This window comes from Carcharhinus amblyrhynchos, chromosome 18 (genome assembly GCF_965287045.1).
Source record: "Carcharhinus amblyrhynchos chromosome 18, sCarAmb.v2.hapA, whole genome shotgun sequence".
Classification (NCBI taxonomy): Eukaryota; Metazoa; Chordata; class Chondrichthyes; order Carcharhiniformes; family Carcharhinidae; genus Carcharhinus; species Carcharhinus amblyrhynchos.
Window position 1 is genome coordinate 26425031 of NC_137341.1, and position 27501 is coordinate 26452531.

The 27501-nt window shown below is 42.5% G+C and overlaps 2 protein-coding genes across 2 annotated transcripts in view; both read right to left on the bottom strand.

The window, feature by feature from the left end:
• alkbh5 (alkB homolog 5, RNA demethylase) overlaps window positions 1-18379 on the bottom strand; it is a 35751-nt gene extending 17372 nt beyond the window's left edge. Inside the window, exon 1 of the mRNA XM_080206624.1 lies at window positions 17285-18379. Within this exon, the coding sequence (XP_080062750.1) occupies window positions 17285-18021 (737 nt within the window). The 5' untranslated portion in view covers window positions 18022-18379. The remainder of the gene's footprint in view (window positions 1-17284) is intronic.
• Window positions 18380-24341: 5962 nt separating this feature from the next.
• LOC145354721 (unconventional myosin-XV-like) overlaps window positions 24342-27501 on the bottom strand; it is a 137893-nt gene continuing 134733 nt past the window's right edge. Inside the window, exons 62-63 of the mRNA XM_080206175.1 lie at window positions 26906-27046; window positions 24342-24726 (exon numbers count right to left, since the gene is read on the bottom strand). Coding sequence (XP_080062301.1) covers window positions 24625-24726; window positions 26906-27046 — 243 coding nt within the window. The 3' untranslated portion in view covers window positions 24342-24624. The remainder of the gene's footprint in view (window positions 24727-26905; window positions 27047-27501) is intronic.

Consider the following 27501-nt stretch of genomic DNA (forward strand, 5'->3'; position numbering starts at 1 on the left):
GACATGTTGAAGAATGCTTCTCCGCTTGGGGAACTGCTCAATCGCAAACAGACTACTGTCTGCAGCAAATATCCAGCCTTCAGGAGAACAGTGACCACGACACCACACAACCCTGCCACAGGAACCTCTACAAGACGTGCCAGACCATCAACACGGATGCCATCATCTCACTTGAAAACACCATCCACCAGGTACACGGTACATACTCTTGCAACTCAGCCAATGTTGTCTACCTGATACACTGTAGGAAAGGATGTCCCGAGGCATAGTACATTGGCGAGACCATGCAGACACTCGAACACCGCTTGACAATCACCAGGCAGGAGTGTTTTCTTCCTTTCAGGGGACACTTCAGCCTTTGATCTTCGGGTAAGTGTTCTCCAAGGTGACCTTCACGACACAAGGCAACGCAGAATCACCAAGCAAAAACTGATAGCCAAGTTCCGCACACGAGGACAGTCTCAACTAGGATCTTGGGTTCATGTCACATTATCTGTAACCCCCATGACTTGCCTGGGTTTGCAAAATCTCACTAGCTGTCCTGGCTGGAAATAATACACATCTCTTTAACTTGTGCTTAACTCTCTTTCCACTCACATTGTACCTTTAAGACTTGATTACCTGTAAAGACTCGCATTCCAACCATTATTTTGTAAACTGAGTTTGTGTCTATATATGCCCTGTTTGTGACCACAGAAAGAGCAACACTCCAAAAGCTTGTGCTACCAAATAAACCTGTTGGACTTTAACCTGGTGTAGAGACTTCTCACTGTATACGTGGAAGGCAGTAACTGGAAGTCAAGCAGGAATGTTAGCTCATGGTTGAGCAAAAAGTTAACTTGCGTACCATCAGCTTAAATAAAAAGAATGTAGTTTGAAAATCACTTAAATGAACCAGATTTAATTCTGACAACATTAAAGGAGTAGAAAGTTCAACTTATTCAGGATTTGGTGTCAGACTGGCAATTGATAAGTACAGCAATAGCCCCAAGGTTAACAATTTCAGTGAAGGAGAGCTGATGCATCTTCAGTGAACATGTAGATAATAAAAGAGGAAGGTACCAGCATTGAGGTCTATAAGTGGCTCTACAGGCTCATAAGTTGAGGAAAGGAAGCAAAGAATCTGGTAAGAGGGAGACAAGGAGAGTTCAAGTGCATGTAAACCACTAAATGGTGAGGAATCAGATCATGAAAACAAAAAGGGAATCAAGGGAGGAACTGAGTGAAATGGGGATATAGCTTAAAGATAATGAGCGTCTTGAAAACGCAAGAACAGTGAAAGACTGAGGTTGAAACAATTTGAAAGCCCTATACCAGTCTCAGAGATTATACAAAAGCCAGTGAACTGAATTTACTGCCTAAGTACTAGTTTTCTTTAACCAGTAATATTGTATTTGATTTGATTTGAAGCCAATTTAGTGGAGCAAAGATTTCTGAGGAACAACACAAAACTGTTGTGATTATATTACAAATCTGAAATACCTCCTCCTGAATTACAAATATATACACAATGATTAAGAGTGTCCCTTTCATCAAGATTCCAAATTATGGTATAGTAGTTGACTTCTAATCTGTGAACTGCCACATAAGTTTTATTCAGCTAAAAAGTTAGAAAACAATTCAACCTGCAGGCCTCCATCCAACATGATCAATCCTAATAAATGATCAGTAGAGCAGTGAAAAAAAATTGCACCCCATCTTATTCTCTACCTGTGAGAGAACCCCAGCACTTTGAGAACTTCAACGGTGATGTTTTTTCAACTGACAGCTCAAATTGTTTCACAATTGGTTTATATAGTAATTACACTTCACAAACAGACCATTCAGCCCAATCAGTTCATGTTGGTCTTTATGCATTCTTTTACCTTCCTTATCAATATGTCCGTCAATTCCTTTTTTCCCCCTCACATGCTTCTCAAGTTTTACTTTACTTCAGACACCTCAACCACCTCTTGTGGTAGCAAGTTCTATAAATAAGTGTCTGGATTTCAGTTGAATTTATTGGTGACTATCTTATATTTATGCCCATAAGCAGCTCTGGACTCACCCACAAGTGGAAGCATTTTTTATATCTGCCCCTTCATAACTTTGAAGGCTTCTACTAGGTCAGCCCTCAGCCTTCTCTTTTCCAGAGAAAAGAGCCAGTTTAATTAACCTTTCTGATAGGTATCACAACTTTGGTGGTATTATACTAGGAAACCATTTTTATGCCTTATCTAGTACTTCTGCAATCTTTTACCAGGACTCCATCACTTGTGTTTTGTTGTAGTCTTTCCTTGTATTACCTATACCAATTTGGGATCATTCACAATTTTCTGAAATTGAACTATAGATGCTCAAGGTCGAATTGTTTCTGTAAACAGTGAACAATAGGGACTCCAGCACTAATCCACCCAACATCATTTCCCACCTTTCGCCAACCTGAGTTTCATTTTTTTTTGCAGTCAGCCTGCTATTCATTTTCACTTGTGCCCCCCTCCCCCCCACTAACATCACATATTCTGACTTTAATCATGAGTATTATTTACTCCTCAAATATATAACATTCCATGTGTCAGGATTCAGTATTGCCTCCTCAGATAGGCATTTGGACATTTAAGACAGTATTTTATTTAATTACACAGCAAACATGGACAACTGATCACCATATCCTCTCAATGGAACTGTAAAGAACACAGCTTCTGATTGCTGACAGATCCTAGGATAAACAGACAGATGCATCCAGCAGGCCATTAGTCAAAGTTCTATGGATGCATCAATAAAATGTTTGCACTAAAAGAGTAACAGCTTGACAGACAAAACCAAAAGAAAACCAAGCAATGTATTATGACACTGCAAGAGGGAGTGGGGTGTGGGCGAGAGGGTGGTCAATTTCAAATCTCTTTCCTTTGGTCATGTTCTGAACTGTATATTCACAACTATGACTCCAAGGTGAAAGGTATTGCATATTCAAACTGTCTCATGTCAATAATAGCTACTCACTCAAAATCTCTAGCAAAGCTATTGTTGAAGTGCCTATTGGGAATATGTTTACCTATTGCAGAACTTTTTTTTAAAAACCAGCGACAAGTACTATAAAACTATAGCCGAACTGCTTGAAGTCCAGTCTCAAGACGGTAGCCCCAAATCAAAGAAAGTTTCCCAAGTCAGTGATTAGCCAGAATCTGGGAGCAGACTCCCCATCCTTTAAATTTCAGATAACTTCTAGTTATCAAAGCACAAAAAAAAGGTTAAATAAATAACCCATTTCACTTTTTCATTAAAAAGTTCTAATTTTTAAGTTAGATTTTGGAAATATGTAGGTCAGGTTATCACAAATTAACAATTTGATCCTGTAAATTAGGTTAATTATAACAATACTTTGCCCAATAATTAAAAACCACAACTTTACTAGGAAACATTACAGCCACAAACTTTTTAGAATGGCATAATGGCCAATATCTTCCCCAAAGTCTGAGAGATGTGCTGGTCAGGTGCATTGGCCATGCTAAATTCTCCCTCCTGAACAGGTGCCAGAGTGTGGTGACTAGGGGATTTTCACAGTAACTTCATTGCAGTGTTAATGTAAGCCTAATAAACAAACCTTAAAAGCAGGAAATGATGAAATAAGATTAAGAATGGTCTTGTGTCTACCACCTTTCCCCCACCCACCCCAAACATATAAGTTATGGAGCCTGACAACCTTTCATGCTTCCTTTCCCCTCTTCTGAATTACTCGAAGAATTCACATACTCCGAGACCCAGAGAATATCTGCTTCTACATCAATCTCATTGTGCCTTTTGTCTCATACTATCATTTAAAATAACCTCGTGCTCTCTACCTAATGATTTTTTTCCTTTCCTACAGCTTTGAATAACTGATTACAACCCTACATTTGCAACACTTTTTGAGACATATCACAGTCTAGGAAGGTGATGGCTATTAATACAGAAACTCAGCTAATGTTCTGGCAACTCCAGAGGAAATGGCGAGGGAGCAGGAAGAGAAGACATCACACAGCATTATCCGGCCATAGCCAAAGATGGGAAGACGGAAGACTGGGATGTGTGTTAACCATAGAATTCCTCCAGTGCAGAAAGAGGCTATTTGGCCCATCAAGTCTGTACAGACTTTCTGAAAGAGCAGCTTTCTCAGGCCCATGGCTTCATCCTATCCCCATAATGCTACACTTTTACCATGGCTAATCCACCTACCCTGCACGTCTTTGGGAGGAAATTGGAGCACCTGGAGAAGACCCAGGTCCCTGGCGCTGTGAGGCTGCAGTGCTAACCAATTACCAGTTACGGTATACAAAGGAAATGATTGGAGATGGTCCTGTCTATGAGAAACTGTGGGAGTACAGAGGACACACGAGATGGCAAAGTTGAAGGGGCGGTTGTGAATATCGGTAGAAATATTCTTTATGGAGGGAACTACTGAGAGGGAACTGAAAGGCAGCAAAGTCATGGAGCAGCATAGTGAAAAGTACACTCTGTCACATAGATCTCATTAAAAACATTTCATTCCTTCAAATAGGAAGGAAATTTTTAATTTTTGTGAAGACATTTTCTTACTTCAGTTCACATTAATTCTATAATGATCCTACAAAAGGTCAGGGCAACCTTCAAACGTGCACAGAAGTTTTTAGGCCAAAATGTCTAGAGTCCAACAAGGGAAGGAGTGGTAATGGGCCTAATTCTGGGGAGTGAAGCTGGACAGGTGGTTGAGGTGGTGGTAGTGATAGAAATCACAACCTGATGCAGTTTAAGATTGTTATGGACAAAGAAATAGACAAGTTGCAAAAAACCTTTTAAATTGGGGGAAAGGGTAGATTTTAATAAAATAATGCAGGATCTGGCCAAGATAGACTGAGAACAGCTAACAGTGGGGTATTTAGAAAAGAGCAGAGTGGGTGGGGGCTCAAAAATGAATTGGGGAAGGTACAAGCCCAGCATGTTCCCTCTAGGGTAACAGAAAGGAGTAACAAGCCTAGAGAACCATTGAGATATTCAGGATACAATGAGAAGGAAAAGAAAGGAGGAAATCAGTGATGGCATCAGAAATTCAGAAAGTGCTGGGTGGAGCTTAAGAAAGCAAAGAAGGGAAATTAGCTGGTAAAAGTGAGAAAAATCCCAAGATATTCATGTCAATGGTAAGAGGATAACCAGGGAAAGAGTAAGGCCCATTCGGGACAAATGGGGCAATCTACAGGTGAAGCCGGAGGACATCAATAGAGTGCTGAATGAATACTTCACATACGTCTTCACCCAAAAGGATGAGGATGACAGTATGGAATTCAAGGAGAGAGACTTGAGGTTCTTGAGCAAACTGACAAGGACAAGTTATTGCAGGTGTGAGCAGGCTCAAATGTGGACTAATTTCCAGGTCCAGATGAATTGTATCCAGGCTGCTGCAGGAGGCAAGGGAGATGGCAGGGGCTCTGACCAAATTTTTAATTCTGCTTTGACCATGGAGGAAGTGCCGGAGGACTGGAAAACCGTTAACATTCAGCTATTTAAGAATAGTTTTAGAGATAAGCCAGGGAACTACAGACCAATAAGTTGCACATCAGTGGTAGGGGAAACTACTGGAGAAACTTCTGAAGAGAGCATCTCCACTTGGAGAGGCAAAGCTTAATCAGTAACAGTCAGTATGGCTTCAGAGGGAAGTCATGCCTAACAAATTTGATTGAACTTTTTGAGGTGGTGACTGGGTATGTAAATGAGGGTGGTGCAGTTGATATAGTCGTTATGGATTTCAATGAAGCCTTTAACAAGGTCCCATTTGGGAGACTTATAAAGGAGGCAAATGCACATGGGTAATTTGAAGTGGATTCAAAATTGGTTCAGTGGTAGATGACTGGAAGCCAGTGACAAAACACAAGGATCTGTGCTGGGGCCCCCACTATTCATCATTTATATAAACAACATAGATGACTACGTGGGGAGTAGGGTTAGTAAGTTTGTGGATGACACAAAGATTGGCTAGGTGCTTAACACTGAGGCTGAGTGCCTTGGGCTAGAAGCTGTAGACGGGATGGTCAAATGGGCAGAGAAGTTGCAGATGGAATTTAACCCTGAAAAGTGTGATAAACTTTGGAAGGAGTAATTGACAAGTAAGTATTCAATGAATGGCATGACACTAGGAAGTACTGTGGGACAAAAAGGGACCAAAGACCAGAAAGTGGAATCGTTGTGGGTGGAGATTAGGAACAGCAAAGGGAGGAAGACGCTGGTGGGTGTTGTCTATAGGCCCCCAAATAATGATCTGGAGGTGGGGCGGGCTGTTAACGCACAAATAAATGCGGCGTGCAGGAATGGAATGGCGATAATTATGGGGGATTTCAATCTACATATTGATTGGTTGACCCATGTTGGACGTGGTGGGCTTGAGGAAGAGTTCTTGGAATGCTGCCGAGATAGTTTCCTTGAACAGCGTGTGTTGGAGCCGACGAGGGAGCGAGCTATCTTGGATCAGGTGTTATGTAATGAGGCAGGTAGAATTAGGGACCTTGTGGTGAAGGATCCTCTTGGGAGTTTCTGATGCAGATGGAGGAGGAAAAAGCGGGTTCCCGGACATGTGTCCTTTGTTTGAACAGAGGGGAGTACGATAGGACGAGAGAGGAATTGGCGAATATTGATTGGGGGAGCACATTGGAAGGTAGGTCTGCTGAGGAACAGTGGAGGATCTCTAAGGAGATCTTTCTTGGTGCTCAGCAGAAATTTATTCCGATGGTTAAAAAGGATCGTAGGAAGAGAGATAATCAGCCGTGGATAACGAAGGAGGTAAAGGAAAGTATTAAATTAAAAGCGGATGCGTTTAGAGTAGCTAAGAGTAGTGGGCGAGAAGAGGATTGGGAGAGGTTTAAATAACAAAGAATGACAAAGAAGTTGATAAAGAAGGGTAGGATAAACTACGAAGCTGGGTTGGCGCTTAATATAAAAAAGGATAGTAAGAGTTCTTATAAATATATAAAAAGGAAGAGGCTGACTAGGGTGAACGTTGGACCCTTAGAGGATGAGACGGGGGACTTAGTGGTAGGGGATGGGGAAATGGCTGAGGCCTTGAATAACTTTTTTGTTTCGGTCTTCACGGAGGAGGACGTGAATAATTTGCCGGGTGTTAGCGATGGAAAGATGGTAGGAGTGGAGGGCCTGAATGACATTATTGTTACTGGAGAGGCAGTGCTCGACAGACTGGAGGGACTGATTGTGGACAAGTCCCCAGGACCAGATGGAATGCATCCAAGGGTTCTGAAAGAAATGGCGGAGGTGATAGTGGATGCCTTGGTGATTATTTTCCAAACATCACTGGATTCTGGGCAAGTGCTGGAAGATTGGAAAATGGCTAATGTTACGCCGTTGTTTAAGAAGGGTGGCAGACAAAAGGCAGGGAATTATAGGCCGGTTAGTTTAACGTCTGTTGCAGGTAAAATGTTAGAATCCGTGATCAAGGAGAAAATAGCGAGGCATCTTGAGGAGAATTGTTTGATACAGCACGGTTTCGTTAAGGGGAAGTTGTGTCTGACAAATTTATTGGAGTTCTATGAGGATGTGTCTAGGGCGGTGGATAGAGGAGAGCCAGTGGATGTGGTGTTTCTTGATTTTCAGAAGGCGTTTGATAAGGTGCCGCACAAGTGGTTATTACAGAAGGTCAGGGGGCATGGAGTTGGGGGTAGGGTGTTAGCATGGATAGGGGATTGGCTGTCAAATAGGAGGGAGTGGGGGTCAATGGGTGCTATTCGGATTGGCGGTTGGTGACTAGTGGAGTGCCCCAGGGGTCGGTGCTGGGGCCTCAGTTATTTACCATTTATATAGATGATCTGGAGGAGGGAACTGAGTGTGTGGTGTCAAAATTTGCTGATGACACCAAGATTGGTGGAACGGCAAATTGTGCAGAGGGTGTGGAAAGTCTGCAGAAGGATCTAGGTAGGCTGGGCGAATGGGACAGGAACTGGCAAATGGAATTTAATGTTGGCAAGTGTGAAGTTGTCCACTTTGGTAGGAATAATGGTAGGAAGGACTATTACTTACACGGCAAAAAACTTCAGCATGCGACGGTGCAGAGGGACCTTGGGGTCCTTGTGCACAAGTCGCAAAAACCCAGCCTGCAGGTGCAGCAGGTGGTCAGGAAGGCGAATGGGATGCTGGCCTTCATAGCGAGGGGGATTGAATACAAAAGTAGGGAGGTCTTGCTGCAACTGTACAGGACACTGGTGAGGCCGCAGCTGGAGTACAGTGTGCAGTTTTGGTCGCCGCACTTACGCAAGGATATTTTGGCCTTGGAAGGAGTGCAGAGGAGGTTTACTAGGCTGATACCGGAGTTGAGGGGGTTGAACTATGAAGAGAGGCTGCATAAACTAGGCGTGTACTCGTTAGAGTTTAGAAGAATGAGGGGAGATCTCTGAGACTTATAAGATGAAGAATGGGATGGATAGGATAGAGGTAGAGAGGCTCTTCCTGCTCAGAAAGGACAGTAGGACTAGAGGGCCTCAAGATAAAAAGGTGGGGGAGGGGGGGGGGGGGTGTGGTTTAGAACGGAGTTGAGGAGGAACTTCTTCACTCAAAGGGTGGTGAATCTCTGGAATTCTCTGCCCGTTGAAGTGGTGGAGGCTGCCTTGCTAAATATATTTAAGACGCGGGTTGATAGGTTTTTGATAGGCAAGGGGATTAAGGGTTATGGGGAGAGGGCGGGAAGGTGGAACTGAGTCACGACAGATCAGCCATGATTTTATTGAATGGCAGGGCAGGCTCGAAGGGCTGGATGGCCTACTCCTGCTCCTATTTGTTATGTTCTTATGTTAATATGTTTGTCCATAGACTCCTGAAGGTGGAAGGGCATGCTAGTAGGGTAGCGAAAAAGGCATATGGGACACTTGCCTTTCTCAATCAAGGCACAGATTACAAAAGCAGGGAAGAGATGTGGGAGCTATATAGAACTTGTGACGCCACAGCTAGGGTACTGTGTGCAGTTCTGTGTACCATATTACTGGAAGGATGTGATTGCACTGAGGGGGTTCAGAGGAAATTCATCAGGATGCTGCCTGGGACGGAACATTTAAGCTGAGAGAGCTTGGATTGTTTTTGATGGAGCAGAGAAGACTGAGGGGCGACCTTGTCGAGGTGCATGAGATTATGAGGGACATAGGCAGTGTGGATAAGGAGAATCTGGAGGAAACCCATGCAGACATGGGAAGAATGTGCAAACTCCACACAGACAGTGACCCAAGGCGAGAATTGAACCCAGGCCCCTGGCATTGAGAGGCAACAGTGCTAACCACTGTGCCACTTTGTTTCAAATTCTAGCACTTGCATTTTTGCCATGGGTGTCCATCAACTGAATTCAACCAACTGTTTGTCAATATTCAGGACAAAACCAGTCTAACGGCTAACACTGAATTTTCCAATGAGACTCAACTGATCCACTACTGTATTTATACAATTGCATCATACTGATTGAAGTGTTCATATATTTGCATACATTAATTGTTCAGAAATAGTATAGATTAAATGCAGTTTCACTAAGTTGGTCAAGGACATGCTGACATCTGCTGCTTTTGTCATACAACTTCAGATACAATGCAGACGCCCCTATCATAGAATTCTTAGTGCAGAAGGTGGCCATTTGGCCCATTGAATCTGCACCCACTCCCCAAAACAGTCTTCTCTGCTCCAACGAAAACAATCCAAGCTCTCATAGCTTAAACGTTCCATCCCAGGCAGCATCCTGATGAATTTCCTCTGAACCCCCTCAGTGCAATCACATCCTTCCAGTAACGTGATGTCCAGAACTGCACACAGTACTCTAGCTGTGGCGTCCCAAGTTCTATATAGCTCCCACATGACTTCCCTACCTACATAACCCTGTACATTTACCACAGCTAATCCACCTAACCCACATACCTTTGAATATTAAGTATATTGCCAATCAACCTAATTTATACATTTTTGGACTAAGAAAAAAACCAGAGCATCCAGAGGAAACCAACACAGACATGGGTAGAACATGCAAACTCCACAGTCACCCAAAGCCAGAACTAAACCCAGGTCCCTGGTGCTGACAGGCCATAATGCTAATCACTGTGCCATCATGCTGCCCATACAAATCATATCCAACAGCTAAATTCACAGTATTTACCTCTCCAACTTGCTAGCTTTCACTGAGTGGGTTTGATTAATTCTTGACTGGACCATTTGTTGCTTTCAGGGCTAGGGGAAGAAAGGAAAGACTAGTTCTTGTTTAACTCCCCTTCCTGCCAGTTGGAGACACACAGACAATATATAAAAAAAACAGCCTGAAACTGCTGCCTGGACGAAAGTGCCAAATGACTCCATCCTCCTGGCTGGAAGTGATTTCAGTGGCCAGGAATATACAGCAGAAATATTACAATGGATATGTCAATGAGATACTGGCTGGCTGTAATGAGCTCCAGCATGACTGGCAACCAAAACAAAATAGTCAATCCCAACTAAATTTAGAGTTTACAAACATATTCCATCTCAAAATGTGTTTAGGGAGGAGGTGGTGGCATAGTGGTAATGGCATAAAATTAGTGATCCAGAGGCCCAGACTAATGCTTTGGGGAGGTGGGTTTGCATTCCACCATGACAATCTGAATTTGAAAAAAAAAGCTCATCTTAGTAATTGTGACCATTGTCACAAAGCCCGATTTGTTTGATGAATGTCCTTTAGGGAAGGAAATCTGCCATCCTTACTTGGTCCAGCCTACCTATGAATCTAGACCTACAACAATCCAGTTAACTCCCAATGGCCCCTGAAATGGCCTAACAAGTCACTCAGTTGTATCAAACTGCCAAAAAGTCTACAAAGAAGAATGAAGCTAGACAGATCATCTGGCATCAACCTCAGCACTGGAAGCAACAACAAACACAGCCCTTTTGGCCCTGCAAAGTCCTCCTCACTAACACCTGGGGATTTGTACTAAAATTGGTAGAGGTGTCCAACAGCCTGTCTGCAAGGTATAATTCTGAAAGAGTGACCATGTATCATACACCTCCATCACCAGGAGAGGTGGTGCATATTCAGGAGGGAATTGTCTTGGAAGTTCTCATCAATTCTGGAAGTCTCATGACATCAGGTCAAAAACATGGGCAAGGAACTCTCATGCTATTACTACCTATCTTCCCTCAACTAATCAGTACTTCTCTATGTTGAGCACCACTTGAGAGGCAGCACTGAAGGTGACTAGGACAAATATTCTTTGGGTGGGAGATTTCAAATGTCCATTATCAAGAGCAGCTCAATAGCACAGCCACTGATCAAGCTGGTTGAGGCCTAAAGGACACAGCTGCTAGACTGGATTTGCAGCAGTCGGTGAGGGAAGTAATGAGGGAAGAACCTTCTTGACATCCTCCTCTCCAATTTATCTGTTGCAGATGCACCTGTCCATGACAGTATTGCTGGCACTGACCACTGCACAGTACTTGCAGAGAGATGCAGTCCTGTCTTCACATTGTGGATACCTTCAGTGTGTTGTATGGCGCTGCAATTTGCTAAATGGGCTATATTTCAAACAGATCTAACAACTCAAAACTGGGCATCCATGAGGCATTGTGAATGGTCAGCAAAAGCATTATATAAAACCACAATCTGCAACCTCAGCCTGGCATATCCCCCATTACCACCAAAACCGCAGCTCAATGAAGAGTGTAGCAGGACATACAAAAGGCAGCACCAGGCATACCTAAAAAATAAGATGTCAACCTGGTGAACACAGGACTTGCATACAACAGACAAAACTAAGGGGGTCCCACAGCCAATGGATCAGATCTAAACTCTGCAGTCCTGTCACATCCAGTGTATGGAAGTGGACAATTAAGCAATTAATTAGGAGGAGACAGTTCCACAAAGACCATATTCTCAATAATGTAGGAGCCCAGCACATCACTACAAAATACAAGGCTGCATTTGCTACATTCTTCAGCCTTAAGTGCCAAGTGAATGATTGGCTTCCTCCAAAGGTCCCCAGCATCACAGATGCCAATCTTCAGCCAATTTGATTCATCCCACGTGACATCAAGAAATAACTGAAGGCAGCTGATACCGCAAAGGCTATGGAGCCTAACAAATTTCCAGCAATAGTAAAAACTGCTTCTCCAGAGCTAACTGTGCCCTTACCCAAGCTTTTCCAGCACAGCTACAACAATGGCATCTACCCATCAATGTGGAAAACTATCCAGGTTACGTCCTGTAACAAAAAGCAGGATACATCCAACCTGGCCAATTATGGCACCAGTCTACTCTTGATCAAAGTGACGGAAGGGGTCACTGATGGTGCCATAATGTCTCATTTGGTCAGAAACAACTTGCTCAACGGCACTCAAATTCTGCCAAAGCCACTCAGCTCCTGACCTCCTTATAGCTTTAGTCCAAACATGGCCAGAAGAATGGAACTCCAAAAGGTGAGATGAATATAACAGCCATAAGAACATAAGAAATAGGAGGAGTAGGCCATCTAGTCCTTCGAGCCTACCCCACCATTCAATAATATCATGGCTGATCTGAAGTGGATCAGTTCCACTTTCCCACCTGCTCCCCATAACCCTTAATTCCCTTATCAATCAGAAATCTATCTACCCGTGACTTAAACATATTCAACGAGGTAGCCTCCACCATTTCAATGGGCAGAGAATTCCAGAAATTTATCACCCTCAGAGAAGAAGTTCTTCAACTCCATTCTAAAAACTGCCCCCCCCTCCCTATTTTGAGGCTGAGCCCTCTAGTTCTGGTTTCCTTTCTAAGTGGAAAGAATCTCTCTACCTCTACCCTGTCTAGCCCGTTCACTATCTTGCAAGTCTCTAAGATCCCCCCTCAGCCTTCTAAACTCCAATGAGTACAGGCCCAATGTACTCAATCTCTCCTCATAAACTAACCCCCTAATCTCTGGTATCAGCGTGGTGAACCTTCCCTGTACTCCCTCCAAGGCCAATATATCCTTCTGCAAATAAGGGGACCAAAACTGCACTCAGTACTCCAGTTGCGGCTTCACCAGTGCTTTGTACAGTTGCAGCAAGACCTCCCTGCTTTTATATTCTACCCCTCTCGCATTAAAGGCCAACATTCCATTCACCTTCTTGATCATATGCTGCACCCGCAGACTGAGTTTTTGCGATTTGTGCACAAGGACCCCCAGATACCTCTGCACAGTAGGATGCTGCAACTTTTCACCATTTAAATAGTATTCCATCCTACTATTATTTCTTCTAAAGTGGATAACCTCAAAGTGGACAGCCCTTGGCATCAATGCAACAATTGACAATGTGGCATCAAGAAGCCTCAGCAAAACTGGAATCAATGTAAATGCGGGGAAAACTCTCCACTGGGTTGCACTCATACCTACCACAAAGGAAAACACTGACGTCAGTCATCTCACTCCCAGGAGTCCCACAGGTTAGTATCTTAAGCCCAAACACTTTCAACTGCTTCATCAAATGACATTCCCCCCCAACTCCCTGCATCAAAGTCAGTGGGGATGTTCGTTGATGATTGCACAACGATCAGTAACATTTTGCAACTTCTCAAACTACTGCAGTCCGTAGCAATATTCAGCAGAGACTGACTTTCATTCAGACTTTGCCTGTTAAGTGGAAAATTGCTACACAAGTGCCAGGCAATGACCATCTATCAATGAGAGAATTTAACTATCTCCTCATGACATTCAGTGGCATTACAAATTGTTGAATCCCCCACTATAAGTATCCTGGGAGTTACCACTGACCAGAAAATGAACTGAAATTGGCTTAAATATTGTGGCAAGGTTGGAAGCCAAGAATTCTGTGGTGCACAACTCATCTCCTGACTCCTCACAGCCTGTCTGCCATCTACAAAGCACAAATCAGGAGCATAATGGAATACTTTCTACTTGCACAAATAAGTGCAGCTCCATCAACACAAAACACTTGACACCATGTAGGACAAAGCAGCCATGACCTCTACCACCCTGAAGGGCAAGGATGCCAAATGCATGGGAACACCACCACCTACGAGTTCCCCTCCAAGCCAATCATCCTGACTTGGAACTATAATTGTCATTACTTCAGTGTCACTGAGTCAAAATCCTGGAACTTCCTCCCCAACAGCAATGTGAGTATACCTCACCACATGGATTTCAGTGTTTCAAGGAGACAGCTCATCACAACCTTCAAGGGCAATTAGGGATGGGGGATAAAAAGTGCAGGACTAGCCAGCAATGCTAAAATCATGGAAGAATTTTTAAAATTATAAATCATTTAGTACATGCTGCTTATGGGTATTACCATTTCATATCAAAAGGAATCTGTCCCTTAGGATTCTCCAGGCTCCTGTGAATGAGGTAGAATACAGAAGGCCGATGTAATAATTTCAGAATAAGTACTGCAGACTGACTTAACAATGCTCCATTGATGATTTGCAGAGTCCTACCTGCACACCCTCGAACATCAGCCAGAAACTGTTTCAATTCCTGCTAAAGGTTCCCAATGGCAAATGTAACAGAAAATGCCAGAAATCCACAGGTGAGTCCAACAATTATTTCTGATTTCCAACATTGAGATGAGGAAAAAAATTGCCAATTATGCCATAAACCTGAGGTACTGAGTGGAATGAATGAAAATGAATGTTTTTCCAAAAGGAAGAGTTTGTAAGTGAGGCTCCTGGTTTGAGAAAATACCACTCATGACCTGCATAGAGGCTGCATCAATTATACATGCAAATTCTTTTACCACACTTCATTTTCCTCAAAGATGCAAAAATCACAAAAGAAAATAGTCCCAAGACTATTAATGCACTACTGAAATGCTAAGTTCAGCACTAACAACTAGCCCGAGAATTCTGACTAGGTCAGATGCTGTCTCCATCTGACAAACTCAGACATATATTCTCATACAGTTATCAAAAGAAGCTTCCTGCTGGTAGTATGGAGACACCTGAGTAAACACACGTACCTCAACCGAGAGCAAACCAAGACCTTATTCTGTAGAGCATTAGTACTAATGGGGTGCTGTAATTATCCATTAAGCTATGTTGAAAATTATAAACATTGATTGCAGCAGCCAACTCATCATTTAGGACAGGTTTGAATATTACTGACATTCAAATTTCTTGCAAAAGAGCTCACCAGAGTGCCTACTGTATGTAGTGCCATACATCACAAACATACTGATGCTGACTGACTATATACAAACATCAATCACAAAACTTGGATTTACCAAAAATCAGTTATATTGTTGGACGTAGTACTAATAGCCATAATTCTCAATGTACAAGTACAAGCTTCAAAAAAAAAATATACAAAGATTGGGGTGGGTTTGATTAAAAATTGAATCCTGGAAAGAGTCAGGCCATGTTTCCATCCAACTATGTTACAGCCTCAAAAAAAAGTGCACTTTTGGAAAATAGCATTTCATACGCCAACTAAAGCTTTTAGAAAATTTGAAGACCCCCATACAATAGCTCCTAATTCAACACGGAAACACTAACAAGGAAAATACAGAGTTGATGGGTGCCTATTGAATAGAAAAAAATTTTAGAAACTACCAATTCTGAATTACATAAATAATGATAGGAATTGAAATTTGCATGTGAAAATAATCCATGGGTGGAACAAGGTCAAACACCAAAATGAAAAGATTACAAACTAAAATCTAATCCTGGAAATTGGCTTTGCAGGTCATATCCGTCAGTGAATCTAAGTAAGCTGGTTTAATGGTGGTGAACGGGAACAAATATTTGCAACCAAATTGGTGTTGATTACATATGACCACAGTCCACTAAGTATCTATTTCCTTTGCCCAGTTCCACTTGATTTTATCATCTTTTGGCTAGATAGACAAGCAATCTACTCACTGACCCTGCCAATGTCATTCTTCAACCAGCTGTTCAAAAGGAGCCCTGAAACCTGAGCTGCCAGTCTTTTCTCCCACAGGGGAAGTGCTCACCCTCACACCAAAATCTCACTTGTAACTGCCAATTTGCATTCATAACTGATTTGTGGCACACTACATGGGTATAATTTCACCCATGTGCTGGAGATTGGAATTTTTGCTTCCAATTACATTGCATATATTTACATGACACTGATCCGATTTAAGCAAGTTTATAATTACCAATGTAAACCATGCACAATAAAATTCCTTGAACATTATTTGGAATGTTAATTCTGAATACCTCTATTAAACAGAGATTTTGATAGGGTAGATAGAGAAAAATTATTTCCAGTGGCAGGAAGGTCCACAACCAAAGAGATTTAAATAATTAGCAAAATAACAAGAGATGAGAACTTTGAATTATAATTTGGAGAGTGTAAAAGGACACCAGAACTAGATTCAAAAAGGAATTGGCCATAGGAAAAGTTTACATTTATTCAGTGCCTATCAGGGGCAAGGAACATGCCAAAGCATTTTGCAAAGAAGCAGAGATAGGCCATCCCAGCACCCCCGCCGAGTGTGTGGGGAGAATGGAGGGACTGGGTTTCAGGCTTCTAGCATTCTTTAGAAAAAGCATTTCCTAACTTCTGTCCTGAGTGGTCTGGCTCTAATTTTAGGTTACATCCTTTGCCCCATGTTGCTTGACCAGTGGAAAAAGTTTCACTCTACTACATAAATTTCCTTTCAAACATAATGACCAGTCTATTTCAGTTACTGACTCAAAATATTCAACTATGTTTGTTACACAAGACCTATTGTTACAAATCTAACGAAGAAAGCCAATGAAGTACTTTTGAAACATAAAAGCAAAATACTGCAGATGCTAGAATCTGAAACAAAACAGAAAATACTAGAAAATCTCAGCAGGTCTAACTGTACCTGTGGGTGAGAACAGAGCCAATGCTTCAAATCTGCGTGATCCATCTGTCAGAGCTACTCTAAACGTTGTCTCTATTCTCTCCCCACATTTGCAGTTAAACCTGCTGAGATTTTCCAGCATTTTTTGTATTTGTTACTTTTGAAACATTGCAGGAAACGTTAAAAAAAAGGAAAGGACAGGGACTAATAGAATAGCAATTTCAACGTACTACTTTCAGTACTGTATGATTCTAAAAATGAGATAACTGCTCTGGTTCTAAGACTTAAATCTTTCTGACAGTAAAGAACTATAAATGTACACTATACAAAGTAATCCAAAACTGGAAAGGTCGTTTCACGTTCATGCACTTCATTTTTGTCTAGAAAGCTGAGAACTGACTGATATCTTTCTCACTCCCCCCGCGAGGGCAAAGAACATTCAAACTTTGGAGAGATGACATTCGTGAACAACGTTATCAAACGCAGCGTGACCGCACTGATGCTCATCCCTCCTGCAACTCACTTAAGCACAGTGACACTCCCTCTCCGGACAGGTAAGTAGTAGACCGGCTCCGACACCCTGATAGGTTTGAACTGGAACTTGCAGCCGAAGCAGAGAGCCGAGTCGCTGAAGAAGGAGACGGAAACGATGGGCCTCTCGAAGATATGGATGGGATCCACGTGGGAGACGATGCAGCCGCCCGGCTGGTAGTCATTGATGACGGCGCTGTTGACGAAGCCCTCAGGGATAATCCGGTGATCCACCAGTTTCTTGATGACCAGGTCGTGGACCCACTCGGGGATGTCGTCCACATCTCCCTTGGGGTACAGGCGCTCCTGGCCAGGACCTCGCTTTTCCAGCTGCGAGCCATACGTGTAGCCTTCTCCGAAGAAGTATTTGTTCCGTAACGGGGCCCTGTCCACCGTATGGTCCCGGTATATGCCCTTTTCGGCCCGGGAAACCACGTCGTCGATTTGGGACTCGATCTGGGTACACTGGTCGGCGGTGAAGAGCCGCACCTGGCGAATGCCCTGTTTCACCCGCCGGGCTTCTCCCTGCCGCTCGTCGTCGTAGTCGCTGTGGTATTTGCTATGCTCATACTCATCGTTGCCGCCGCACAGCCCCGGCAGGCCGGCCTCCCCCGCCTCCGCCTCGAGTTTCCGCTTACGCCCGTTATAAGGCGCCGAGGCCGCCCGCTGTTTCTCGCGGTGAGGCGACTGAAGCTTCTCCCTCAAGTCTGCGTAGCCACCTGCCGCCATCTTGGCCGGGGAAGGGGGCGGGGCTTAGGGCAAGGGGCGGGGTTAGAACAAAGGGGGCGGCGTTAACGATAATTGTCAACAACGGGCCACTACGCATGCTCTCCACCCTCAGTCACAAGCTGCAGGTGCGCATGCTCGGCGCCAACGGACCGTTACGAACACAGTTCAGGTATTTAACAACCTTAATAAACGAATCATCTTTCGTGAGTCTCCTCCGGACGGATCGAACGCGATTTCCACCCACAGTGATAATAAGTCGTTACTCGTTTAAATGTAAATCTTCACAGCAACCCTCGGTCGCAGAAACCTCCCCCGGACGGCCCGCAGATCACTCCACATATGCTAACGCCTCAACCGAACCTAGCTGACGGATGCCCTGCCCACGCGAGGGGCTGATTCGTTAGAGGCCGCGTGCTGCGGAGCAACTGGCGCCACGGTCGGCGCTGATTTGGCCTTCCGGCTGTCGATCAAATCGCATTCCCCCCCCTCCCCTCCCCTCCCCTCCCCTCCCCTCCCCTCCCCCGGCTATCAAGTTCGTTAGACCGGCGCCCCCACCCGCACACGGTCTTTACCTCAACCGTCCGCTGAATAGCTGCCCGTTATTTAGCCTGACTGAAAATGACATTTATTTTATGTTATTTTATCGCCAGTTATCTATGAATCAATTTTCCTCTGGGCGGGAGGGGGGGGTCGGGGGATGGGGAATGGATGCCACTGTTAATAGAAATAATGCTTATCCCGCCAGCGAGCGGAGTAGAGAAGGCAACACGTGACTAGGATCAATTGGCCAGCTTGACTATCACCTCATTGTCAACATTGATCCAATTACCAACTCTTGTTTTGCCATTAGGTAGCATTCCCAGCTGGAGTGAGTCGAACAACTCTCGCAACGTAGAAAATTCCAGCACGGGAGACCATTCGGCCCATCGTGTCTATTGCCAACTTTTTCCTAAACTAACTCAATTGGCTCTCTGTCACACACCCCATTGCTTTATTACTTTTTCAGTTTTAGATATTTACCCAAATATTCTCCCTGATTTGATGGTTTCTGCCTAAAACACTTGCTGTTGCAAAAATTTCCATCCTGGAAGAAACTTCCAACTTGTTTCCAAATGATCAATATGAGACCTGGTGGGATCAATCATCATTACCCACATTCTCCACATCTTTGCAGTGGCAACTTGTAGCGCTGTCTCACGATTGCCGCTCTCCAGGCGTTGGGTGCAAAAATTAAAGCTGATGCTCCAGTACAGTACTGAGAGGGTGCTACATTGTGGAAGCACTGTCTTTCAGATGTGTTCATAGATCATAGAATCCCCACAGTGCAGAAGGAGGCCACTGGGTCCATTGAGTCTGCACTGACAGAAACCCCACCTAGGCCCTATCCCTGTAACCTCACATATTTACCCTTCTAATCCCCCCGACACTGTGAGCTGGAGCACCCAGAGGAAACCCATGCAGACATAGGGAGAATGTGCAAACTTCACATACAGTGACCCAAGCTGGGAATCAAACCCAGGTCCCTGGTGCTGTGAGGCAGCAGTGCTACCACTCTGCTACTGTTTTTTAATTTGTATAGTTATAGTTTGAACAAACAAAGAACAACCCAGCACGGGAAACAGGCCCTTCGGCCCAACGAGCCTCCGCTGCCGTTTCAACAAAGCATTTTCCTACACCTACCCTGCCCTGTGTGTATGTGAATGGTACCCCTAATGTAGCCAGATTCAGGGGAGAATAGTGTAGGGTCAATTTGGTACACCAATCAGCCTAAGAGCACATCTTTGGGGTGTGGGAGGAAACCGGAGCACCCAGAGGAAACCCACGCAACCACAGGGAGAATGCGCAAACTCCCACAGACACAGGCCCAAATCCATGTATCTGCACAGCTAGCAATGATAGTCACTGAGCTGTTGTGGTGCCCGTCTGCAGGTCCAGGATTAAGCACACACAACGACACGAAGTACTAGGCCACTCTCGAAACCTCCAAGAGCAGTTTGATATCAAGGTTAACAATCCATTGGACATATTCAGGCCAATGAGTCTACGGTTACATTCAATGAGATCATGGCTGATTTGACATCGTCCTTAACTTCACTTTCCTGCCTTATCCCCATTGATTAAAACTCCATTTAACAGCTTCAGCTGGCACAGTATGAATGATTGTGATGCTACCAGGAACTGACTCTTCAGGGCAGAAATTCAGTATATGGGCAATAAACTGACTTAGATTGCTACAGTTACCATTTGAGGGTACAATTCCAAATTTACAAGTGGCATAAAACTTTGAATAATGAGGATCATGATGGCTCTCAAGATTACATATTTTAGGATGAAGATGAAGGCACTGGAAAGGTTGCGAAAAAGATTTCCAAAAAGAGGGAGTTCCGTATTGAGGGTAAATTGGGGAAGGTGGGATTGTCCTTTTTATGGAAGAGTTTGAGAGGAGATTTGCTGCAAATATTCAAAATCATGAGGGGAAGAGGAATTCTTCCCATTGGTGAGTTGAGAATCAAAGGACACTGATTTGATGTGATTGGCAAAAGAATCTGAGGTGACATGAGGCTACTTTGTTAGGAGTTAGAAACTGGCACTGCCGAAGAGTCTGGTGAAAATAGATTCAATTGTGGTTTTCAAATTAGAATTGGATAATTATCTAATGAGAAAGCAATTGAAAAGGCATAGGGGAAATGTACAGGAGTAGCAGTATGAGTTGCTTTAACAGTAGGTTGGCATGAACATAGTATGCCAAACGGCTTCCTTCTGTGTTGTAAACATTTTATGATTCTATGTGAATCTACTACTTTCCTTGCTGAACGAACATGTCCTCGAAGAGTTTTAGTTATAGGAACAGGAGTTGACCGTTCAGTCCATCGAACTTGTTTTGTTATTTTCAGTGTTAATTCCATAAGTGCAATAGAACAAGAAACTGACCAGTGTAATCAAAGAAATTAATTATTCCATGAAGAATGACACACTATTACTATTCTATTTTTGAGGTATATTTGCAAATGTTTATGTGAAACAAAGAATTGCCACTGGATACCGTGAATTAGAGTGTTGGGGCAATCAGGCTAAACATACAAAGAACAGAACTTTAAAAAAAACGGAAAACAAGGGGGAAAAAAATACCAAAACACCCTAATACCAACATTCAAACAATAGAGATGACCTATTCAAAACATATTTCACATTAACTGAAGGATGAATATATAATATCCATTAACTCAAATGAAATGAAATGTAGGGTTGGTGTAGGTAAAAGACAGTATAGATATTTAGAAAAAAAATTATGTACTCAAAAAACTCAGCAGAAGTGATTTAAAGTAGCTTATTATCTAATAAATTTTACAAAAATATTCTTGAGTTCTGAAACCTCAATGCCTAATAATCTAATTATAATTTTATAAAAATATATCATATTTATTGAACCAATACAAGCACCAAAAAATCCTTCAATTATTTTAAAAAAAGAGAGCTGAGTGCAAAAACAGCCTCAACAACTCAAACAATTACTCAAAATGACATTCAACAGCATTGGATATATTCAAAATGTTTCTTTAAAAATAATTTATATTTATTGCACTTTTTTCACCGTATCAATTTGACAGCTGAAAAATTTTAAAAATACATTCTACAACAGTATCTCTTAAGAAAACATGTTATAAATCTGTGTGATGTTTGGAATATTTGGAGGGTTGTTAGAAGGAATGCTGTCTGTTTTCCTTTCTCTGTGTTAAAGATATGAGATAGTATCAATGACAGGCTGAATTGTGATGCAAGGATGTTGTGTTAATTATTAATGACACAAGAACCCCTTTAAATTGAGGAAAGTCATGAGTAACCTGGAAGGATCTGTGTACTTGCTGAGTTTGTTAATGAGTTGGGCAATGGGAGCCACTTAGCCAAGTTTGCTGATGACACAAAGATAGGTAGCATTGTGTACATGTGTGTTGCAGTTCACTCAGGGAATCTGAGTTGTTGTGACACCATGCATGTTCACATGCATGTGGTAGTTTGGAACTATTGATAATGATGCTAGAGGCTCCAACTTTTATCTCATTGCTTTTATGCTTGCATCAGGACGTTTTAGAAGGATTTGCAGGTTGATAATCAATTTGTTTGGTCACATTAGGAATGCACCTTGTGAATGCTCCTGGGGTTGAACATGAACCTGGAGCTTCTGGCTCAGAGGCTAGGATGCTACCCACTACACCACAAGCCCTTCTTAAATAGTGCAAATAAAAGTATAAAATTACAAAGAGAAATTGATAGAGTAAAGTAAGTGAATGGGCATAACTGGCAAATGGATTTCAATGTCACCAAGTATGAGGTCATCTGGTTTGAACCGAAAAAAGATAGAACAGATTATTTTCTAAACGGCAAAAAACAAAGATTTGGGGATTCAGGTACATTAGATCATTAAAATGACACAACGAGTACAGAAAATAATCACAAAAGCTAACGGATTACTGGCCTTTATATCTAGTGAACTGAACTATTAGTTGTACTACAATTAAATAGAGCTCTAGTTAGAACATACCTGGAGCATTATGAATTATACCTGGAACCATACCGTAGGAAGGATAGTCTGGTGGTACATTACGAGTGAGTGCCAGAATGATGCCTGAATTCCAAGGATTAAATTACAACAAAATATTACACAAGCTAGTCTTGTGTTCCCTAAAATTAGACACTTAAGGGGTGATTTGTTTGAAGTTTAAGACACTAATAGAAGGCTAGACAGAAAAAATATTTCTCTTCATCAGGACTCATTGATAAAAGGTCATCAACCTGAAACATATCCAGTTCCTCTCTCTACAGTTGCTGCCAGATCTGCTGAGTATTTCCAGCTGTTGGTATTTTTTTTCTGATTTCCAGCATCCACAGCATTTTACTTCTGTTGAGAAACTATTTCCGCTGGTTGGGGAGTCTTGTGATAGGGGGCATAGTCAAAAAATTACAGTCAGGCCTTTCAGGAGTGAAATTAGGAAATATTTCTGAAGCCAAAAGATTGTTTGAAGTTTGGAACTCTTTCACAAACAACAACTTGTGCTAGGTTACTTGTTAATTTTCAATCTGAGATTGATAAATGTTGTTAACCAAAGGTAATAAGGATAATTGGGCAAAATATATTGAGTTAGATCATGATCTCATTAAATGGTGGAATAGGCTTGATGGCACTTCTGTCCTTTCAGTGTTTGTATAGTACTAAAATAAAAGCACCAAAAGGTCAAAGGTTCCATCTTTAAGGTATCTCCTTCCTGATCACTGACCAGTGACCCCCAGAGGAGAATCTGTGGAGATCTGGTAAGCAACAGATTGAACTCTGATACAGAAACAACATACTTCAAATACTAGAAATCCTCATCAGGTCAGACAGCATCTGTGAAGTGAGAAATAAGACTTAATGTTTGATACTGATGACCTTTCATGAGAAAGTTTTAAATGTTTTAAGCAAGTGAAAGGGGGCAGGATGGAAGACTTGTAATAGTGTGGTAGAAAGGAGAGTTGGTGGTGCAAGGTCAAAGTGAATGGTGATGGGAGAAGTAAAGAAATTAAAGGATTTGTCTAGCAGAATGAATGGCAGAATGACTAACAGCTGCTATTAGAAGGGGAAAAACTAGATTAAAACTGAAACCTGCAAAGCAAGAGCAAAAATAATATGGACTGAGATCAAGATCTGAAGTTGTTGACCTAAGTGTAGAGGCCAGAAAGCTGTAGGGTGTTTAATCAAAAGATAAGATATTGTTCCTGAAGTTTGCTTTGAGCTTCAGTGGAGGAGGTAGTGTAACACTCTATCCCCATCAATTCCCTGCGGTTGAATAGTCTGCAAACACTGAGTCACACATTATTGTGGAGAAGGATTCCTGGAATTGGACACCTACCCAACTCAACAGTGCAGGAAATTCCATTTACTCATACATTTTAGGATCAAATCTTTGGAGTTAAGCCATCACAATCAGTAACTCCCTGTAGATCAAATAAATGCAATTATAAGAATTCTGTATAAGAATAGCTACTGTTACTGATTGGATTGTGAATCTTAAGAGTTGACCGGGTGGCTATCTGTCCAGGAGATTGAGGATGTATCCAGGAGGTGGGAGGTACCAGGTAGTAAAACTGTGTTTTAAACTGTGAACCTTGTGGCTTCACTTTAGTGGTTTTTCAGGTTCTTTAAATAAAAACAGGTTCTACCAAGATCATAACAGTATAGTTGGAGAATCCCACATCCATGGCTAGTCTCTTTCAGTCTAAAAGAGGATGGTGACACAGTAGTGGCTATAACACATTGGGACATCCCAAGGGGTCATTGTTTTCTTTTACTGTTCCTTCAGGAAACCAGTGCTGCTTCTGTATCACTCTACCCCTGTGTGGATTTAACAATTGTTTATATCGAAGATGAGGTTCTGTGAGTTGTACTCATCTCTCTGAAGTTAATACCTGCTTCTTTCCAGTGTATCAACTGGTAATAGCTACCAACTTTATCCACAATGTTAAGATACCATGTTTATTCATATTATAGCTGCATAGGGCAGGGACTATGATTTGGTGAGGTCACAATTTCTGTGTTCAGTTCCTTCAGCACCGGGTGCAATTATGTAATCACAGCAAGGTAATCTCGCTGGGGGGGAGAGTCAGCCTCTTTTCTCGAGCCAGCAGCATCGACTCCACATGCATGGCTGTGACACGGCACATTTCTAGAGCCTGTAGGGGAACATATCAGGTGGTTACTGCAGAAGCACAATGGTTTGTATTTCTCAATGAGCAGGAGGAGGCCACTCAGTCCTTTGAGCCTGTTCCACTATTTAGTCAGATCATGGCAGACCTGTACATCACCCCATTTACTCACTTGCTGCAGATCCCATCTGTGAGGATAACATCAGCATAGCTTTTCCAATTCCTTTTTCTACGTGCTGAAGATAATGACTTTAGTTAGAATATGGTTCTTTGGGAAGTGCTACTCATGAGCTGTTACCTGGCTGAGGACTCTGTGATGATTTATAATGAAAGATTGGAGAAGGTAGGACTCACCTCCTTGGATCAGGGAAGTTAAGAGTGATCTAACAGAAATTTTCAAGATAATGAGAACTTTCTGGAGAATGGGTCAATAACCCGAGGTCAGAGGTTTAAAATCATTGGTAAAAGATCTGGCGAGCAGAAAAGGTAAACCTTTTTCCACTCAGAGTTGTCAGGATCTGAAATGCTTTGAAAAAGGACTTGGCTAGGTACTTGAGAACAAGGAATTTACAGGGCAAAAAACAGGGTGTAAGCCTAAGTATACATACACTTTCAGAGAGCCAGGACAAGCATTACAGACCAAATGACCTCCTTCCGTAAGTTTCTGTAATTTTGGGCTGGGTTGCAGTGGGACGCAAAAAAAATTCCTGTTTGCCCCTCCCACTTCAGAAAAAGGTAAGATTGAATTTTCATTGTGAGGATGGAGGTGATGCAGTCTGCAGTCAGCCTGGGAGAAAAGTTTGGAGATAGCCACATGGGTGCCAAGATAGGCAGTTTAACAGGCCAGCTTTGGTGCTGTGCGGTTTCATCCCGTTACAACAAAAATAGTAAGGCCTTCTAGCCTTTACCCCTCACACCCCTTCACCTGCCAGACACTCTCCATGCTGCCTCATGCCCTTCACCCACTCTTCTGGCCCCTCATGTCGCCATGTCAAGCTACGGCGCTTCCATCCCCATTCATCTTGTATAGAACCACTGAACTCAATAGCTGAGTAAACCAAAACTCTTTGAAAAACTGGCCTGACTCATTGAAAATTGTAGAAGACTAGGACATGCCTATCACCACACCCCCTCAGTGGAGCTGGCCAGGTTGGGAATGCAGGTTGCAAGCTTGTAACTCAAAAAGCCTGCACCCTTAAATGGTACCACTGAAAATCAGAAACCAAGGAATGAAGTTGAGAATTGCAGAACTGGATTTGGCTGCCATTTTCACTCCTCCACAGAGTCACCCTTTATTTCCAGACACCCTAGATCCTCAATGTGTTAATATGTTAAGGTAGTGTGAGATGTTCTGTTTGCAGTGATCTAATTATATGTTAGCTCTGAATAATCACATGATCCAAACACTGTTACACTAATGGGAAGGCACCATGCCAGAGGGAGAAGGCTAAATTACTGCATTCCAACATGTGGCAAACTGTGGAAATCCTGCCCAAATCTTGATTATGCCGCTAGAGCTTCTGCGACTTTTCCATCCTGTTAATAGCAATGAGCATTGGAACCCTGTAAAAATTCTCCTCAATGAGTCAACCATATTGCAGATGCTAGTCTCCAAAGAACCAGATTCACGCCTAGCTGAACAGACAGACTTTGCCAGGATCTTCCTTCAAAATCCCTTGTATTGAATTTACAAGGCCTATATTCCCTGGAGTTTCTAAGAATATGAGGCGCTCTATTTGAAACATGTAAAATTTCTAAGGGATGTGGGTGTGACGGGATAGTTGCTGAAAAAATGTTTCCCTAACCAGGGAAATTAGAACATGGAGTTGCAGTCTCAGATTGAGGGATTAACTATGTAGGACTGAGAAAGGAGAAATTTCCTCATTCAGAATCTTCTGAATCTTTGAAATTCTCTACTCTGGAGTGCTCATATTGAATATTAAAGATAAAATCAATAGATATTTGGATACTGAGACAATGGATATGACCATAGTGTGGGAAGTTGAAAATCAACCATATTGAATAGCAGAGCAGGCTCAGAGTGCCCAATGGCCTTCTCCTATTTCTCACATTTTTATTTTTCCACAGGAGATACACAGTTTCTGTGGAAAGAACAGGTTAGGTGGACCCAATTCCTTCTAAACCTTAAATGGCTTCTCACTAATTGCAGGTACCAACACTGAACATTCACACCATCCTTACAAACCTGATCAAGCTGAAGTTGTGTTATTCTTTGGGACATTAAGTCTCCCAGTTTAATTTCTGCGTATGGATAGCTGTTACTAGGGCCTGATCGCTGAGTAAGGGCGGACTGTACCTCTTTCAATGGGAAATTGATCATCAGCTCCTGTTTAAAAAAAAAATCAAAGGTCAAATATACAACTTTAATGGTTTCTGAAGATACCTCTTCCAACTCCAGATGCAAGTTATCCTGGTCAGGTGGGGAGAGATGGAACAAATGACTCATGGGGGTGGGGAGAGAGGGAGAGTAGGATGGAACATTCAGGCTCATAATGCTGCTTCTTGTCAACTTGACAGGATCTTCATATTCCAACTCCCCACAGAATCTGGGACTATTTTCCTTTCCTGGAGTTTGGATCCTCCCGATTCAAAGATTATTCCTTTAACTTGGATTTAATCCACCCACTACCTATCCTCCTGTATAGAAATGGGATTCAGGTTCCTTGCAGTGTGTCTTCCCATCGGAAATTATGAAGATGTTCAAAATATCTCTGTGTATGACAGTGTGTTAAAATGATTATTATCCCATGTAGAATATCCAATCCATTTATGTCATGTAAC